This window comes from Echinops telfairi, unplaced genomic scaffold (assembly GCF_000313985.2).
Source record: "Echinops telfairi isolate 266 unplaced genomic scaffold, ASM31398v2 ScPeMD7_655;HRSCAF=1070, whole genome shotgun sequence".
NCBI classification, from domain to species: domain Eukaryota; kingdom Metazoa; phylum Chordata; class Mammalia; order Afrosoricida; family Tenrecidae; genus Echinops; species Echinops telfairi.
The window spans coordinates 27,650,615-27,670,151 of NW_022104553.1; the positions used below are offsets into that span (position 1 = coordinate 27,650,615).

Below are 19,537 nucleotides of genomic sequence, written 5' to 3' on the forward strand. Positions count from 1 at the left end.
CTTTACACAATTGATGTGTGTATGGATTGGGATAACAGTTGTATGAGCCCCTAATAAAATGTTAAAAAAAAAAAATAGGCAGCCTGGCGCCGCCAAGTTACTAATTTTGGTCATTGCACAGGGCTTTAGGCATCAAGCCCAAACCGTCAGTAAGTCTTACCGGATGAAAGAGTGAATAGGCAGAGCAGCAGGACATCACAGAAATGAGTCTACTGTACAGTGTGCTTTCGTTGCCTTTATTTTTGTATTTAAATATGTTTCCTATTAGATTGAGCCTTTTCAAAATGTATAAACAAAAGAGTATCATCATTCTTGATTTCTTTTTTTTAATTCATTTTATTAGTGGCTCATACAACTCTTATCACAATCCACACATACATCAAATTGCATAAAGCACATGTGTGTACATTCATTGCCCTCATCATTCTCCAAGCATTTGCTCTCCACCTAAGCCCCTGGCATCAGCTCCTCATTTTTCCCCTCCCTCCCCGCTCCTCCCTCATGAACCCTTAAACAATTTATAAATTATTATTTTGTCATATCATTCTTAATTTCTTATAGTAGTGGGTTGTAAAGAATGATTGAAGCTGTTTGTGCCATACAAACAATTATTCTTTATGACTATGAAGCATGTTAGATATTTCCTAAATTTTATTATTATTTTAAAGATGAAAATAAAATGCTTGTCAGATATTTGAGGTTACTGTTTATGAAAAATGGCTAAACTCTGCGCGCCCAGGAATGGCAGAGGGCAAGAAGCATGAGTATTAGGAACTACTGGACGTTACAATGGCGTAGATCCCCGCATAGGATTCTGGGAGTTGTAGTCCTGGAGTTCGGAGCTCTTGACAGTTTTACATTTTTATTTCACTTTTGATTTCATTGAGTGGATTTGTGCTGAGAGTTCACAATCGAAGGTTTAGCTTCCGAGCGTTTCTGGGAAGGGAGGGCCGGGCTCCCCATGTTCCCCTGGGGGCTTCTGGGAAATGTAGTTCCCGTCTGTGGAGGCGTCACTTCCGGTCGCAGAGCCAGGGCGCGTTAGAGTTCCGGTCTGGTAGGTGAGTGATCTCCGCGCTTGCCGCACCCTCGCGCGTCTCGTGGCTCGTGGCCGTGGCTGAGCCTGGCACTGGCCGCGTGGGGTGTCGCTAGTGGAACAGAGAGAAGGGCGGCCACCAGCGCAACCCGAGGGACGGAGGACGGCAGTTTGCACCCCTCCTCTCCTCCCACACCGACCCAGCACCTTAGAACAGGTGTGACCCATCCTAATGGTCGTTTTTGGGGGCTGTTTCCACAGTTCTTCCCTCCTAAGCGTCCTTCTCCCTGGAAGCACCTGCGGGCGGAGGTCAGGTCAGGGCCGAACCCTTCAGGACTTTCAATGAGCCTGGTTTTGGAAGGACAGGGTCCCTTGGGCTAGTGCAGGGGGATATCCACTAAAGCCAAGCAGCCTTGTTCCAAGCCTGTGATCTTAATCCCTGTGCCTGTAAGACCCGTAGGTAAAATCCAGACTTAAAAATGGTGCGTGCGAGAGTGGGAGTCCACTCACGAATATCCATAGCTTTGACAGAAGATAGAAACCTTCTCTGCAAGTATGCCGGTGAACGTGGCGGAGCATAAAACAGACTCCCTGCCAATGAGTCACTTCGGACTCCCAGTCACCTTATAGGCCATGGAGAACTGCCCCCTGTGGGTTTCTGGGAACACTTTACAGGAGTAGACATTTCCCCTCATCTTTTTCCATTGTAGCTGCTGTTGGTTTCAAAGTGCTAAATTAATACCTAGCAGCCGAGTACATGCCATAGTGCCACCAGGGCCCCTTGGTAGATCTCACGGGGAGCAGATTTATGAAAACTTCTCAGACAGAAGGAAACCACCTTGAGGTAATGGGTCACCGATCTTCAGCCTCAGGACCATGGTTTAGGGGACACCAAAGTCAGCAACAGTCCACAAAGACAAGGGTCTACATCCTACTGTGCTGAGTGGCAGCTGGGGTTGGAAAAGCTTGTGGACAAAGATCTGAGGTGCATCTTTGGGTCTCTCCCCATCTGGAGAAAAGAAGGGTGATGAAAATCAAAGACACATAGAAACAATGAGTCCAGTGGATGGATGGACACTTGAATGCCAGTCACCACCACCCTGAGACCAGAAGAACTAGATGGTGCCCGGCTACCACTACCAACTACTCTGAAAGAAGGCCCTGGTTAGGCTGAGGGGAACATGTGGACCACTACTCAAAATCGTATTAAAGACCAGGCTTACTGGTCAGAGAGATGGGTGGAACCCCCGAGATGATGACTTTTAGTCAGCCTTGAGGTCTGCATATGAACTCAACACTTTGTTTCCATTTTCAGCCAAAGAATAGGTCCATCCTGGGGAAGACCAGTAACACAGAGAGGTAAGCACCCCTTAGAATTTCCAACCTTTTGAGCTTGCACATGGTAACATTTACCTGCTGACAAAGTTCAGAAGGGTTAAGAGAGGTGAAGGAAAACACAAAGAGGAAGTGGGAGACAGGATGTGACAGTGTGGGGACTGTAATCAAAACTTGCAGCTGGTACCAAGAGTGGTGTACTATTGGTTGTTGGACAAAGGAGATTTTGCTACATTGACACCCTATACACAGTATTAAGATGCTTACTATCCCAGGAATCCTATGATGGCCATTCTGTTATATTTTATATATTTACTTCTATATTTATATGTATATATTTATGCTTGTGTATAATAGGATGTATCTCACAGGTGTACCGCCATTGGGGTGGCCCTCTTGAAGCAGTGTTACTTATTTCTCTGTTTTTCAGTAAATGAAACCCAGAGACATTGAGCCTACAGCCAAATAAATAATACATACATAACAAGGATTTGGGAAGAGTGGCAAGAAGGAGATGTGGGGGAGATAAGAGGGAAATGATGTCAAGTCCATGAAGGAAAAGTATGTCTGTAGACTGATTATGGAAGAAGTTGTACAATTATGTTTGCCATGATTGAACTATAGAATGATGTGACATGTATCAATTTCCAAGTTACAGCAAATTGGGGGGAGAGAAAAAAAGCATAGATCCAGGCATGAATGCTGGACTTACACTAAATCCTAGCTCCTAGTCAGACGGAGCCCCTGGCAGGTCCACTCTGGTCAAAGGCAAGAGTCCCAAACAGCCTTACTGTCAGGCAGAGACTAGTATCATCCTGATTATGCAGGATGGAACCCAGAGCCAGGCCAGTTGTCCTCCATATAGACGTGACCTGAATTAGTCCTGGGTCCACATAGCTCTTGGATGTCCCAATGACAGAAATTTCTTTCCTGGCTTTTTGAACGTCGATGGGGGTCTTCTCCCTCTGACGCATCATTTGTCTGTTTGCCTTTATACTAATATGATCTTCTCCGTACCACCTCAGTGCGATCTGTCTTGCACTGTTTTCTGTTGGGTTTCCCACCTGTGAAGCACAGGAGGAATGGATGTATGATGGTAATAACTGATACAAGGAGTTGTAGGGAATGCAGGAGTGGAGGATGGGCGGTGGGGAGGGAAGGGGGATTTGGGGGGTGAACAGTGAGGATGGGAGGGGGGCGGGAGCACTAGAACTGCTAGTGATTGCACAGCTCAGTTGGAAGGCTATGTGACCATGCGGTGGGGGGTTGGGGGGAGAGGTTTTAAGATACATGTGGTGGTGATTTTACAACTCCCTTGATGTGATTGAATGATCAAACTTCAGTTGTATGATATGTGAATGATGTGCCAATAAAACCGTTGAGAGGGGAAAAAAAAAGACATGGAGTTTACACCATAAACTCAGCTGTCTGCAGATTCCGTGCTCAGAATGTAAGCTCTAATACACACTCTCAAGGAAAATGTCCCTGCCAGAAATTAAGTATACACTAACCAAAGGGACAACATTCGCCCGCAAGCTAAGATGAGGAGGCAAGGAAGGACAGGCAAACCAGAAGGATGGGAGCTGGAGGGATGGGCTTTGGGAAGACAGGGTGGAAAGGTGGGCAGGGATAACACAATGCAGGGGAGGGAGGTTGGCCACCAAGCCCCCACCCCAAACAATTTGTGTATAAAAACATTTTTTTTAAAGACATGCAGCTGAAACCACTCAGAGGAAGGAGCCAACCCCTCGGCTGATTGACAGTCAGTGTCCGTGAAGGGGAGCAGGATCCTCGGCCGCCTTTTCACGTCTGTCTCCTCCCTCCCTAGTTCGGCCCAGGCTTCCTCACATTTCAAGACAGTTCAGCACCAGAAGCAGGAAGCAGAATGAGAGCGTCCATGGTGAGTGGGGCAGACATTGGTCGACCTGGTTTGTGGGGGGTGCACATTTGTATGTTTTCTGGCTCACTTTGGCTTGGCTTGGCTTGGAATTTTTATATTTTGTCTTTATCCTTCATTTTTCTCTCGAGAATAAGACTAAAGGAAAGCTTGGGAATGAGTGGTTCTCCCATCGACCACTTCCTTATTCAACAGTTACGTCTTTTGATTTCTGTTTTGACCAGTTCCATGTTTTTGACATATGCTTTTCCACGTGTACTTTTTTTTCATTGCAAATATATTTATTACTCCACGTGTACCTTTATAGAGTTTTGTAGTCAGTATCTATCTGAAGTTTTCCATTTCTCATTCACTGGTGTGAAACGTGTGTGTGTAAAAAAAAGAAATTCTGTGTGTGTGTGTGTGTGTGTGTGTGTGTGTGTTTCTACTTCATTGTCCATTTAGCCTGCAAATTTTAACTACTGCAACTCTTAGACATACCCTTGAAGCACTTGGCTGATGAAGATCAAGAATTGCTGCCTTCATATGAATTATAACTTTTTCAAGAAACCCAAGAGTCCACAATTGGATCAATAGGTATTATCATGATACATTGAGAAAAGATTGAAGTTGTCAACCATTTCACCTACTTGGATCCACAATCATTGCTCCTGGAAGCAGCAGTCAGGTGATTAGATTGCACTGGGTAGATCTGCTGCACAAGACTCTTTAAAGTGCTGAAAAGCAAGGATATTACTTTGAGGACTCAGGTGTGCCTGCCTCAAACCCTGGTATTTTCACGTGTCTCCTATGCATGTGAAAGGTGGACCTTGAATCAGGAAGGCTGAATCCAGTGTATTTGGATTATGGTCCTGGCAAAGAACCCTGACTGTAGCGGGGACTGCTAATAGAACAGACAAACTTGGCTTGGAAGAAGTCCACCCAGAAAGCTCCTGGGAGGTAAAGATAGAGAGACTTCATCCTTACATACTCTGGACAGGTTATCAGGAGAGACTGGTCCCTGAAAAAGGACGTCAAGCTTGGTAGAGGAGAGAGGCAGCAAAGAGAGGAACCTTCCACCAGCTGGATCGACACGGTGGCTACCACCGTGGGCTCAGTTGTAGCACCTATTCTGAGGGTGGCCCAGGCCCAGGCAGGGGTTCATTCTGTTGTACCTTCGGTCATTACATGTCAGAACTGACTCAGCGGCACCTGACAACAACCACAACCACACTCTTATTACGACATTAAAGAACCTTACGAATTTTACTCATTTTAAATGTCTTAATGTGTTTTTAATGAAAGTTTCCACAGCAAATTAGGTTCCATTCAGTCATCTCTACACACCTTTTTGGTGAAATTGTCACCATTCCCCCTCCTTTCTTAACCCTTCTGAACTTTGTCCTGGGGTAAACATTACTCTTTTGTAAAGAATGTTTATTAATCAATTACTCAGTACACCCACACCCACCCCCGCCGCTGTTAATGAGTGATATGTGTGTGTGTCCTGTGTATACATATATGAGGGCGATGTTTGTGGAAAAATTCCATTACGTTTTAATTCCATTTTCTATGAACTCTTCAACGCTCCTTCTTGTAAATGTGTATATTCTCTTGTTTGTGTTGGAAAGAAGCTCGTATTGAGCAAAGCACTGAACCATTATACAAAACGGAAACTGAAATGTGTAGGGAACTCATGCAAGTCGCCTGGCAAAGAAGGGACACACCATTGGAGCAAGCGCCAAGGCATGGCAGTGGCAACTCAGTGCATTCAACGTTGGACTTCATAGGCGTGGCATGTGCCCTGAGAGCGGAGACAACGTACTACAGAGCTGTCTGAGACAGGCATCCAAGAGCTTGTTACTCTTACAGATAATTAAAAAAGGTCAAACCAGAATCAATGTGTGTGGTTGGAGGATGGTCTGTGTTATAAAATTTTACTAAAAACAGAGTGAGCCATCTTTTTGAGATGGCAGGTTTGGAGGGGTAAGATAATATGTATCAAAACATAAAACATGCATATCCCAGCATGCAACATTCTTCAGTTGTAGACGTTTACTCTGAGGACATGCAATAAGAATATAAGGGCTATCATTTTGGGCATGTGTTGGGTGAAGCTAATGGATGAGTTTGTGGGATTGGCAAGATAGAAAGAGAAGGGCAGGGATTCTACATATTGACCTGTGGTCCTCAAAATCTGGGACAAATAACCTCCATCCTGGTCATATGGACAATGGTCTTAAGACAGAGTGTACTTGTGCTTGATCTTATAGGAGGCACTGGGATTCAAGGACGTGGCCGTGGTCTTCTCTGAGGAGGAGCTGGAGCTACTGGACCCTGCCCAGAAGAAGCTGCACCGAGATGTGATGGTGGAGAACTTCAGGAACGTGGTCTCCCTGGGTGAGGACAGGCTTTGTCTGGAGTGTGTTTATCGCCTCAGATTTTCAAGGTTTCACATGGTCTTGGAAGGGTCCCCTGATTGGGGGGGACAGGATTCTACTACCCATAACTTGTTTAATGAAATAAAACAGAGTAGAAAAGGACAGAGTGGCACAGAAGTTGGCCAAACTATGTTTTCGTTACAGAGAGTGGCGCGTATAAATCTGGTTCTTGAAATAAGTAGCTCTACTAGCCCTGCTCTCTTCCTAAGCTCTGGTTGGCCTTGAACGGCCAACGTGGTTCCTGGGGAATGTAAATCCAGTTGAGCCATTCCTCCACTCAAAACCCTTGATCGCTTGTTTCGTAGAGTGGCAACTTCTTTGCGAGGCTCATAGCCACCTACATCATCTGACCTTCATGCCTGACTTCTCTAGTGTACGCTCCTGTCCCCTCTTGTTGAGCGTGTTCCTGCCTCTCTGTCCTGGTTCCTCAGATGTTCCCTTCGTCTTGTATTCCAGATAGCAAACGAGCCCCACACCTGATGGCGTCAGCTACCACCACCGACCATCTTAAACTCTGTCTTCAACCCTTTTACTTGCTCTCTCTCATAGGAAACTTTCTTTCATTGAAATTCTTCCCTGGCCCCCTTTCTGCTTTCATGTCCATCTCAGTTCTAAGGTCGCAAGAGGAGACTTCTCGATCTACCCTCTTTAAATCACCACCCTGTCTGTATCCTTTATCCTTTATCCTCTTGTTGTGTCCAGGACGGAATGAAAGACTTGTTCCTGGTTGGTTGATTGGCGTCTCCTGGGGACCTAGAAAGATTCCCAAAGATGCCAGTTATCGGTGCTGCTTTTTCACGAGTCGTGGAGATACCTAATAGGTCATGTTCAAAATGGAGTGCCCAAGGTTGTTTTAGAGCAGTGATTCTCAACCTTCCTCATGCTGCAACCCTTTCATACAGTTCCTCGTGTGGTGGTGACCCCCAACCATAAAATTATTTTCGTTGCTACTTCATCACTGTCATTTTGCTACTGTGATGAATCGGGCGACCCCCGTGAAAAGGTCAGTCGACCCCCAAAGGGTCGCAACCCACAAGTTGAGAACCGCTGTTTTAGAGCGATTTGAGTCTTCTGATAAGCACCTAACCAAGGTCTACTTTCTGAGGTGTCTTGGTGGAGAGTACACGTTTACATGTGTGCAGCTGAAATCAGGACCATCACCACCACATAGCTCAACACACACAGACTGCCCGGACCTCAAAGTGCTAAATACGACTACTCATTCCCAAATATCCCTCTAACGTGTCCTCATTATTCATTCCATATATGGCTCAACGATTTCCTAGCTGAACTTACTACGTGAAAGAAACTCTCTTAACCGAAAGAATTCTTCACCGGAGGGTGCCTTCAGTCATCTGTACCCAGGGCTGTGGTGTGAGAAGCCAGACCTTCGTCCTTCCTCCTTTCCGAATCCAGGGAGGGGCAAGAAAAGGACGCAATAAGAGATCACATCTTGAAAACCGTAACGTTTTGGATCTTAAACTTTTTTTTTCACTGTAGACATCTCCTATAAATAATTGGTAGTTCGACTCACATTAAATAAGCCTTATACACACAGACAGTATGTGCCCAAGAGCCCTGGTGGTGCAGTGGTTAAGCATTGGCTATTAACTGAAAGAAAGCCTGGCTCCTAGAGTGAGCCCTCAGGCCAATCCTTGGGAAGCGGGTGTATCCTTTAAAATGGTAGCCTTGGAAACCCAGTGGAGCAGTTCTGCTTGATCCTGTAGGGTCACTGCGTCATCGATAGCACACGAGTAAAATTTTGCTGAAGATCGTTTAAAACATGGTTGCAGAAGTCTTTCCACGGGTGATTTCCAGAAGTTCAAGCTGGATATAGAAGAGGATGTGGAAGAAGGACTATTTCTGCTGTAACCGGATGGATGTTCGCTGAAAGCAGAGAGCACCAGAGAGAGGTTTACCAATTCACAGCCATTCAACTCTGGACCAGAGCAAATTATGGATAACGTAGTGCAGGTTGAGAATTTCAGAACAATCAGTTGTGTTCATGTGAAACCTGTACAGAGGCCAAGAAAGAGTTGTTTGAACAGAACCAGGGGCTGTTGCACGGATTAAAACCTGGAAGGTTGTGTCAGGGTTGTATCCTTTAGCCATACTTTCTCAGTCCATATGCAGAGCAAATGACCTGAAAAGGTGGAGTGCTGCCTCGGGATTGGAGGAAGACTCATCAACCACCGCAATATGCAGATGACACAACCTTACTGGCTGAAAGCGAAGTGAACATGGAGTACGTACTGATGAAGATGAAAGACTAGACTAAAGGCATAAGTGATGGGGGGCGGGGGGCACTGGAGCACTCCGTGTACTTGTAGGATGCTTGCCTTTCAGACACGATTGCTGAAGACTAAAAGGGTGTTTTTGTTGTTGGGTAAGTGGGACCCAGGATAGGTAACCCTGAAAGATACGGGGAGTGGACCGATGGTTTGTAACATGTTCTTCTCCCTCCTTAACATAGAGGTATTCATCTGCTCTGTGTCATGATTCCTGTTAGACTTGTGACTACCTGCATGGTTTTTTTTTGGTGTTTATCTATACAAGATATTCAGGCTTCGACCAATGGTTCTTAGGGGACATGAAAGGGGAGGAGGTGGAGAGCGGAGCAGGGAGCCAATCATGACGGGTACAAGAGAACAGTAAGTGTTCTAAAATTGACGGTGAAGAGTATGTAGCTTTTCCTGTCATGTTTGAACAGTTGAATCGTATCTGAGTGGAATTACTGAAAGGTGAACGCTGGGTAAATAACAATGGGGGAAATGGAAATATATAAATATGCATATGTGTATTTGTTTCTATATATATGTATATACACATATGTAACAAGGAATCAGATGGACTTTGGGGCTCTACCTAAATCTTACCCCAGTACAAGAAGTTTGTTCTAATAATGTGGCATTGTATGATATTCACCTTCCTGGCCCAATTTCTTAAGACAAAATGGGTGCATAAGCAAATGTGGTGAAGAAAGGGTAATGGTGCCTGGCTATCAAAAGATGTAGCATTAGGGCAGCAGTTCTCAACCTGTGGGTCACAATCCCTTTGGGGGTTGAACAACCCTTTCACAGAGGTCGCCCAATGCACAACTAGCAATGAAAATAATTTTATGGTTGGAGGGGTCACCACAACATAAGGAACTGTATTAAAGGGTCGCAGCATTAGGAAGGTGGAGAACCATTGATCTAGGGTCCTAAAGGCTTGTAAGTAAACAAGCAGCCATCCAGCAGGGAAGCAACAAAGTCCACATGGAAGAAGCACACCAGCCTCTGTGATCATGAAGTGTTGATGGGAAGAGGTGTCAGAAGTTCAAAAACACTCAACCAACTCGATGTGAAGGGGCCTGGATGCAATGGAGACCGAAGTCCACCTGCAGGATGATTGCGCAGTCCCTCTTAGAAGGGCCACATGGAATGGATGATAGAGACAGAGTGTGCCGTATGGCACTGATGAACGAAATAACTATCTTGTAGTTCGTTAATTTTTCTTCCCCTTACTAGTAAGGTTTTTGTGTTTTTACCTCATTGACCACATTAGATTTTCTTATGTTCGTTTGTATATTTAGGATCGCTCCGTACATGAAGGTCAAAGTGGATAACCCCTCAGACAGTGACAGGTGGTGGTTACCTGAGGATCCAGAGGGAAGGAGAGGGGAAAGGAGAGGAAAAGGAGCTGATAACACTGATAATTGTAGAACCCCACCCGATGGGACTGAACAACAGAATTGTATGTGAATGGATATATTGGAATGTGTAAAATATGCCAATAAAACTATTATTATTTTTTAAAAATGATAAACTACAGCCTCAACATGAACAAACGAAAATCCTCATCACTGGCCAACATCATGACAAATAGAGAAAAGATGGAAATTGTCAAGGATTTAATTTTATTTGGATCCACAATCAATACCTGTGGAAACAGAAGTGAAGAAATGAAACAATATAGTGTATTGGGAAAATCTGCTGCAAACGATCTCTTTAAAGTGTTCCAAAGTAAAGATGAGACTTTTGAGGACTAAGGTACGGCTGACTTAGCCATGGCATTTTGGGTCACCTCCTTTGCCTGTGAAAGCTGGACCATGAATAAGGGAAGAGCAAGGAGAGCTGCTGTCCTTGAATTATGGCGCTTGGGAAGAATATTGACTCTACCTTGGATGGCCAGAAGAATGATCAAATCTGCCCTGGGAGAAGTCCAGCCAGAATTCTCCTTAGAAGCTGGAACGGGGAGACTTCGTCTCAAGTACTTTGGGCATGTTATTAAGTGGTACCAGCATTGCTGGGGAAAGTAGAGGGTCATTGAAAAAGAGGAGCCCTCTCCACCAGATGGATTGACACCGTGCCTGCAACCATGTGCTTGAACATAGGATGATGGTGAGGATGAGGTAGACCTTCTGTCAAGCAGAATTGCTGTGAGCTGGATCCAACTCTATGACACCTAAGGACAACGACAGACTCATAGTTTTTATCATCTCAATAATGACCGAATGAGATGATGCAAATGATGGGGCCCCCAGAATTGGGTAGGTTACCAATGATGTATTTCAAGTGCGTAGGGGGGGTTAATGCAAATGACGTTTGTGTATCGGTCAGTTTTGCTCTACCATAACCTTACAATGAAGTGTCCCAGAGGCAGATAGGACGTCACCAGTACCACATGGTGTACCTCTGGATCCTTGCACTTAGACCTGGTCAACAGAGATAACCAAAACCATACTCCCTGCCATCGAGTTGATGCCGACTCAGAGCAACCTGGTAGAAAAGAGTTAGGACTGCCCCTGAGGGATTTCAAGACGGTACCTCTTTACCCCGTGTTTCTCCCAGTTAACAGAGATAGAAATAGCCTTAACAGTAGCGACTGCGGGATGACAAACGACAGCCAAGGAACCCACCATGCTAGCTGACACTCGGCACTCATTAAAACAGGGATATGTGACCCAGCAGTCTCTACTCAGTAGATTCCTGAAGAAATCAGGAGCAACCCGTGGCCAGGGAGTGCACTGCAAAGTGGATCTAAGCAGACGTAGTTCACATGTAGCACTTGTTCTCCCTTTTGACCCATTTTAAGTTTGTTCTCGTGTTTAATATTTTCTACTTTCTTTTGAATTGCAGACTTTCTGTGTTTCTTTCGTTTGGGTTTTGCTGTGTTTGTTGGAAGGTGTTTGGGTTTGGGTTTGGGTACGGTTTTCTGTATCTGAAATGTGGGATAGGTAATCTATAAAGGTAGTCACTGGATTGATCGTTTCTGAGGGTCCTGGCAGGGGAAGTTGGGGCGAAATGCGGAGCTAGTAATAACAAAGACAAGAATGAAGACGACATTCTAACATGGGTTGTGGTGATGATTGCACAGCTCTTTTCAATGTAGCTAAACCATTGAATTGTATGTTTAATAACATATCCCTAAAACTGTTAAAAATTAAGGAATAAAACATGAACAAAATAGACCTCTACCCATGATTATCGCAAGATGATGGGAACACCCTGATGCCTGTCCGTGGGGGAATGGGCAAAGAAGCTTGGGTACATATATGCAGTGGCATACTAAGCATCACAAACAATCATGAAACTGTTTAACACGTCATGATGCTGAGTGAGACTCCTGGCGGTGTGGTGGTCATGCACTGGACTGCCATCTTGGAGATCTGAAGTTCAAAATCAGCAGGTGCTCCTGGGGGGAAAAGATGGGCCTTTCTTCTCCCATAAATAATGGCAGTGTCAGAAACCCACGGAGGTGTTCTTCCTGTCCTATAGGGTCACTGTGAGTTTTGATGGCATGGTTTATGCTGAGTGAAGTTAGCTACTCACATAAAGACGGATACAGTATGAGATCACTAAGATAAAAGACAAAGGTTAAGAAGAAGGCTTTCATATCCAACGAAATAGATTGGTGTCTACAGGGAAGGCAGGGAGGAGGAGAGGGGAGAGGGGAAGGAAAAGAGGGGGACATCACAAACAAACAACACAGACACAAACACCTCCCTCAGTCTCTTCCTGCCCATGGACCATTTGCTGGGAGGCTCATGTGCCGACCCACCCTGATACTACCTTTCCCTGAAAATTGCTCTTCTTAAAACTCCATTTGGTGACCTAGAAATCAATCAACAAAATGAAACTCGGTGGTAGAATGAATCTCTGCTTGGAGTGAGAGGGGAGATGCAGCGGAGAGAGGCTGGGGCAGCCCTGCTCTGTACCTCACTGCCGCTTTGTCCTCCTGCAGCTGTGCCGCCTTGGGACTCTGACCTTCCTTGGAAAGAGCCAGAGAAAGCCACCAAGTGTCAGGTGAGTAAGGCATTGCTTTCTGTGATGTGACTTCTCAGAGGTGGGACACATTCTCTCCTCCTTGGGGAGGTTCCTGGTAGCAGATATTGAGTGCATGTTGTGTGCTGGACATGGGCACTTGTGTTGTTCATCTTTCTTTCTCATCTTTCTTATCCACCCACCAATTCTGGCTCATGTCACTGCTGTAAGACAGAGTAGAACACCCTAGGGTTTCTGAAGTAGTCAGGACTGATGAGAGCAGACTGCCTGGTCTTTCCCCCATGGAACAGTGAACCCAGAAGGGCCAACAGGGCCCCTTTCTTAATTATCAGTTGAAGAAAATAATAAAAAACCAAACGCACTGCAATCCTATAGGACAGGATGGAACTGCCTAAGTAGTTTCCTGAGACTGTATAAGTCTTCACAGGAGTAGAAAGCCTCCTCTTTCTCCTGGGGAAATGGTAGTCTTAACCACTCCAAAATAAATAAATAATAAAACGACCCATGCTCCTACCATGCTTACAGGTCAGCTCCTTTTCTTGTCCTGGTCTCCGTTCTCGCATCTTCATAGGCCTATAAGAACACAGAGGAGGCCTGCTGGTGCAGTGGTTTATTCACTGGGCTGTTAACTGCAAGGCCAGAAGTTCGACTCCACCAACCACTCCGAGGGAGAAAGAGGAGGCTGTCTCTTTTCATAAAGATGTACGGCCTCAGCTAGCAAGTCGTTCTACTCTGTAGGGCAGTGGTTCTCAACCCTCCTCATGCCGCAACCCTTTGATACAATTCCTCATGTGGTGGGGACCCCCCCCCCAACCAGAAAATTATTTTCTTTTTTTTTCCAGAAAATTATTTTCATTGCTACTTCATCACTGTCATTTTGCTACTGTGATGAATCCGGCGACCCCTGTGAAAGGGTCGTTCAACTCACCAAAGGTGCGACCCACAGGTTGAGAACCGCTGCTGTAGGGTCACTCAGTCAGAATTGACCCGATGGTGGTTGGTTTTGATTTACAGGTGAGTCATTTTCCCCCCTTGAAATATTTGTTGTAGTTTGAGTGAAAGTTTACAGAGCAAATCATTTTCCTTCCGACAGTCCATACACATTTATTTCATGGCAGTGGTGGAGACTAGGTGAAATTTTGAATTGTGCTTTCTTAGTTATATCACCTGCAGTTCAAGTGATCACATCGTATTAAGTGATTATATCATATTCCATTGATGCGTAATACCTTGCCCATTTAAAAATACATGTATCATCTTGTGTTTCCAGGACAGATTTATACAACCTTTTAGATTCCCGTTAAATACTTTCTAAACCAGTTGTTCAGTGACATGAGTTACATTTGTCACAGAGTGTCAAGCATTCTCATTTTTCCCATTCTGGTTGGTCCCATTTAAAAAATATATATATATATTGATCCCAGTAGACTTTTAGAGAATTTCGGAATTTTACTGTTTTAGAACTCTGCAGTGACATTTTATCCCCCCTAGGTATAATAGATTCTTTTTCCTTCAAAGGCAATTCTGGCTTCGCTCTGTATTATTTGTGCTTGAAGGAGCACGTTTCATATCTGCCCCCTCAGATGCCTGTAAGCAGAACATCTGAAGCAGGGCATGGTGGATTCTCATCCCAGGTTCTCACAGAAAGAGGAGCTGTAGTTTCTCTACAGAAATGAGTGTGGGTTGTATTGTTATCAAAGTAGCCACACATGGCCTGGTAGACGTGTAAGTGCCCCACATGGGGCAGTTTGTACTGGGCTCAGCTAACAAACAACAGGCCCCACGGAAGAAAGGTCTGCCAGTCTACTTCCCTGAAGCTGACATCCAAGAAAACCCGAGGGAGCACTTCTGCTTAGCAACAGGTGACTGACTCAGCCTGGACTCCATGACATGGGGTTTGCTGCTCTGTCTGTTTACAGTGCTCGCTCGTCTTCCTCACTCCTTCCCTTCTGTGTTCTTGTTCTTCTCAGACACTGAGTGAGCGGAGGTAGGTGAGGCTTTTGCATTTTAAATGGGATGCAACAGGGATGCGAGCATCACCTACCTGCCCTACTTCCCCCAGGCATCTGCTCTGTCAGATGCCGAAGGTTGGACAGTTTGTTGTCGTCATTGGTTTCCACAGCTGACAGCCGTCGGTGCAGCAGAGCCTGGGCCTGGCCATTTTCACAGAAGTTGTCGCTGCTGCTCAGTTTGCCTGCTATGTTAGGAAGACAGGGCAGGTCCATTGTCGTAAAACAACATAGACCATGGTCGGAAGGGACACACAGAAGCCGTTCACTGCACCACAATCAGGAATGTGTTCATGACTTTTGTCCTTCTCAGTGTTCTGCTGTCAATGGAGGTTGGTTGTGGGATTGAAGTCGTGTGTGTTTGACGTTGCAGGAAGCAGTGACATTCACGGACGTGGCTGTGGTCTTCACCAAGGAGGAGCTCGGACTCCTGGACCCCGCCCAGAGAACCGTGTACCAAGACGTGATGCAGGAGAACTTCAAGAACCTAGTCTCTGTGGGTGAGGATGGTGCCCCGAGGAATTGAAACGCAGCCCCATGAGTCTATTCTCCATTGTTTAAGGCTTTGGGTCTTTTGAAATAGTTCTGTGACCTTGAGGACAAAAGTTTTACAATTGCTTGGACAGCAATGGGTGTGGGTGGGGAGGGGGCGGGGACCAGCCGCCACAACCAATAGGGTCCTAAGGAGTGATTGTGTAATTGAAAGGGAAAGTTAAAGGCACAACAGACAAGACATGCAATGCTCACCGCTTCCATGGAGTCTGGAATCAGAGCGAGCAAATGTATTCTCTTAACAGACTTACATAATCATGTTCATACACATAAAAGGAAAGGCATGTACTAGAGCTACGGTTCTCAACCTGTGGGTCGTGACCCCTTTGAGGATCAAACGACCCTTTCACAGGGGTCGCCTGATTCCTAACAGTAGCAAAATGACAGTGATGAAGTAGCAACAAAAATAATTTTCTGGTTTGGGGGTCACCACAACATGAGGAACTGTATGAAAGGTTTGTGGCATTAGGAAGGTTGAGAACCACTGCCCTAGAGCCATATGCATAAAAGGAAGGGGAGGTCCTAGGAGCATACACATGACAGGAAGTCGCATACATAACAGGATGTAGATCCTAGAGTTCAGATGGCGGCCTAGCCCTCGTGGCCTCTGAGCTGGCTTGACCTTAGGTGTCCCTGAGCTCCTTTGCAGGGGAACAATCTGATCCTTATTAGAGGAGGCTGGGCGGACAATGGGGTCTGATTGCTCCTAAGGACTAGCTTATAAAGCACATATTTACATTGGCATTGTTATGGGGGACAGTGTGGGGAATAGCTTTTAGTTAGGAGGATGACTGGAATTCATCGCCAACTCTGGCGTGAAGGCCTTCCTCCATCAGAGTCGGCCTCCCAGGCTCGTACTTAGGGGCGTAGAGAATTTGTCCACATGCATTCTCTTCCCGTTCTCAGTTTCCCACACAGCAGGGTAGGTTTTTCTAATCTTTCTCTCAGGCAAAAGTCTCCCTTTGAAATCAAGGGTCTCCCCCAGGAATGATTGTGCTCGGCGAAGGGAATTTGACAATCCTGGAGACATTTGAGGGAGCCCTGGTGCCTCAGGGCATTAAGCACCAATCTTCTAATTGCGTGGTCAGTAGCTTATACCAGGCTGCCGCTCCCTGGAAGTTGGATGAGGCTGGCTGTTCCTGTGAACACGGACAGCCCCCGAAACCCACAGGGGCTGTCCTACCCTGTCTTCTAAGGTCTCTGAGTTGGAATCGATTGGCAGGAGCTAGTGAGTAGTGAATAGTGCCTGGACGGTGCCAATCCTATGAAGCCCAGACATAGTCCCCACCGCGAAAACTAGACCAGACTATCAGTAGGGCTGAGGTTGGGAAACCCAATAGATGGGCAGCCATTGATAGGTCGTGAAATGAATTCTATTCATTGCATCATCATTTTTTTTTCTTCTTTTTAGTGAAGTAGTAGGTAAGGATGGTGAACACCCGCCTTCCTTACCATGAACTGCTCACCTTGCAGCAAACCCGTGACCGGGTGCAGCGAGGCGCTGTGAGTGAGACTCTTCTGTGGGAGGATGCAGCAAAAGCACGACTGCCAGAACTCACTTTACAGATCCACCAACCAAGTCATGACCACACACGTCTCGACACGTTGCTCAGATTGCCAGGGCTAGAACGTTGGGACCAAAACATGCTTTAGTCTGATGTTTTCGTCATGCGTTCCGCTGACATATGTACGTATCTTCCTTTTTGGTAGGCCGTCATCCCTTCAAAGCAGCGATGTTGTTCCAGCTGGAAGCAGAAGACCATCTTTGGATGATGGAGACAGACACCCAGAGAAGTAAGTATTCTGTGAGCACCGTCCACGTGGCTCGTCTCTCAGGTCCTAGCGGGTCTGCTTCCCACTCCTTCTTTGATTGGCACCCTTGCCAAGTCACCATCATCTCCTACCTGGTTCTCAACAACCTCCACTCTGGGCTCTGTGTTTCCTCCCTGGCCATCCAATCCTCTCGTCTCCACCTGGCAACCAGCTTGAGTCTTTGAAAAACAAGTCCAATCAGGCCAGCCCTTTGATCAAAACCCTCCAAGAAGTGCCTATTGCATCAAACCTTCCCAGACCGCTGTCAGGCCTGCCCCGGCCCAGTAAGTCTCTCCGTGGTCTCTGGTCCTTTCCCCCCTTCTCAACCATTTTGGCCATTCTAGTCCCCTTGGAGTTTTCCTCAGAGGCACTCCATTCTCCTTTTCCCCATGGCCTTAGAGGGCTCTCCTCTGTCTGCTCTCATGGTCTTCCCTTACGAAACCCTCCCAGACCCTCTCTTACTCCGCTCAAGTCTTTGCACAAATGCCAGCTCATCAGAGAGGCCTTCTGCGCTTGCCTTTCCCATTTGGACGGCCATCTCTTCTGTTTTCTCCATCCCCTGACTTTGCTTCAAAGGACGAACTCATTGTGAAGACCTATTCCACATAGCGTTCACCAAGGCAACCTTGCTGCGTAGTCAGTTCAGTGACCTGACTCTATTCCATGGGTTGGGCAGCCATTCTCACCCTCCTTTTCCAAATCGGCCCACCTCCCTTAAAGCAGTCTTGCTGTTCTCTTAGAAACTCCCTTCCCCCTTCCCTTGTACCCCGGGAACCACAAAGGGTCTTTGGTTTCTAAATGGGGTAAGTCCAAAAGTGTGGCCATGAAAGCATGCTGCTGTCTGGTGCTGTTCTAACTCTTAGCCACCCTTTGTACAGCAGAGCAACACAGCCCAGCCCTGTGCCTTCCCCTCACAATTATTGTTCTGTTTGAGCCCATTGTAGGAACTGCCTCTAGGGTCTTCCTTTTCAGTTCTGACCTTCAACTAAGCATTATGTTTTTTCAGAGATGAGATCAGATTTCCCAAGTCAATTCTTAAAGGACAGCCCTTGCTACCATCAAACTATGAAGAGGACCATTGTTCTAATTCTTCTGGGCCGATTTAGATAATCTAGGATAATCCCCCTGTGCCGACTTCCTGACTAACAGTCCAATTCATAACCCACTACACCACCAGGACTCCTTGAAAAAAGGGCTCACTCACTGCTTCGAGTCAATCTTGACTCTATAGGACAGAGCAGAACTGCTCTTGTGTGTTTCTGAGGCTGTAAATCTTTCGGAGAGCAGAGAGCACCATCTTTTGCCTGCAGAGTGGCTATTGGGTTTCCTCTGCTGCCTTATGCTTAGCTACAGCCCACTAGTCCCTGGAGAAGAACATCTTGCTTGGTAAAGTGGAGGGACAGCGACAAAAGAAGAAAGCTCTTGATGAGATGGATTGACCCAGTGGCTGCGGTAATGGGTTAAAACAAAAGAACCCCAGGACCAAATGGTGTTTCATTCTGTTGTACTTAAGGTCGCTATGAGTTGGGACTGACTCAAAGGCCTCTAACAACAATAATACTCTAGACTTCGTGGAAGAAAGAAAAGGCTGGTAAGCTTTTAATTGGTGTGACTGCTGGGGCTATGTGCCCTCCGGCCATCTGATTTCAGACTTGTAGCCCTCATCTGGAGCCTTGGTGTTGTATTGGGTTATCTATTGAGCTGCCAACCACAAAGTCAGCAGTGCAAAATCACCAGCTGCTCCTCGGAAGAAAGAGGAGGCTATTCTCTTGTACTCTTACAAGAATTTAGTCTTAGAAACCCACAAAGCAATTCTGCTCTACCCCACAGGGTGGCTGTGAGCCGTCATGGACTCGACAGCAGTGCATTTGATTTGCGCCCTCATCTTACCCTGCTTCCCCGAAAATAAGACAGTGTCATATTAATTTTTGCTCCCAAAAATGCGCGAGGTCTTATTTTCAGGGGATGTCTTATTTTTCCATGAAGAAGAATACGGTACACATTTATTGTTGAACCAAAAAAAAAAAAAAAAGGAAATGTATTACCTGTATACCGTACGGTAGTAGTTGTCATCACAAACCAGCATAACCAGACAAACTGTGACTCCTACAGTATTAAGAATTTCTTGTTACTACCATTGTTTCCATGTACAACAATCTGTGGTACATTTACTCATTTATTCAATGACAGTCATGTCATCATCTTCTGGAACA

At 45.9% G+C, this 19,537-nt stretch overlaps 1 protein-coding gene across 9 annotated transcripts in view; it reads left to right on the plus strand.

Moving 5' to 3' along the window:
• Nucleotides 1-1,202: 1,202 nt before the first annotated feature.
• Nucleotides 1,203-19,537, plus strand: part of LOC123521952 (zinc finger protein 227-like) — a 39,419-nt gene continuing 21,084 nt past the window's right edge. For 4 of the 9 annotated variants that reach the window (XM_045292407.1, XM_045292408.1, XM_045292406.1 and 1 more), the window contains exons 1-7: nt 1,203-1,250; nt 2,349-2,392; nt 4,078-4,268; nt 6,518-6,644; nt 12,911-12,972; nt 15,334-15,460; nt 17,223-17,306. In XM_045292407.1, the coding sequence (XP_045148342.1) occupies nt 4,254-4,268; nt 6,518-6,644; nt 12,911-12,972; nt 15,334-15,460; nt 17,223-17,306 (415 nt within the window). In that variant the 5' untranslated portion in view covers nt 1,203-1,250; nt 2,349-2,392; nt 4,078-4,253. Of the gene's footprint in view, nt 1,251-2,344; nt 2,393-4,077; nt 4,269-6,517; nt 6,645-12,910; nt 12,973-15,333; nt 15,461-17,222; nt 17,307-19,537 lie in introns of those variants that run through there. The other 5 variants (XM_045292412.1, XM_045292410.1, XM_045292411.1 and 2 more) reach the window with 2 other exon arrangements.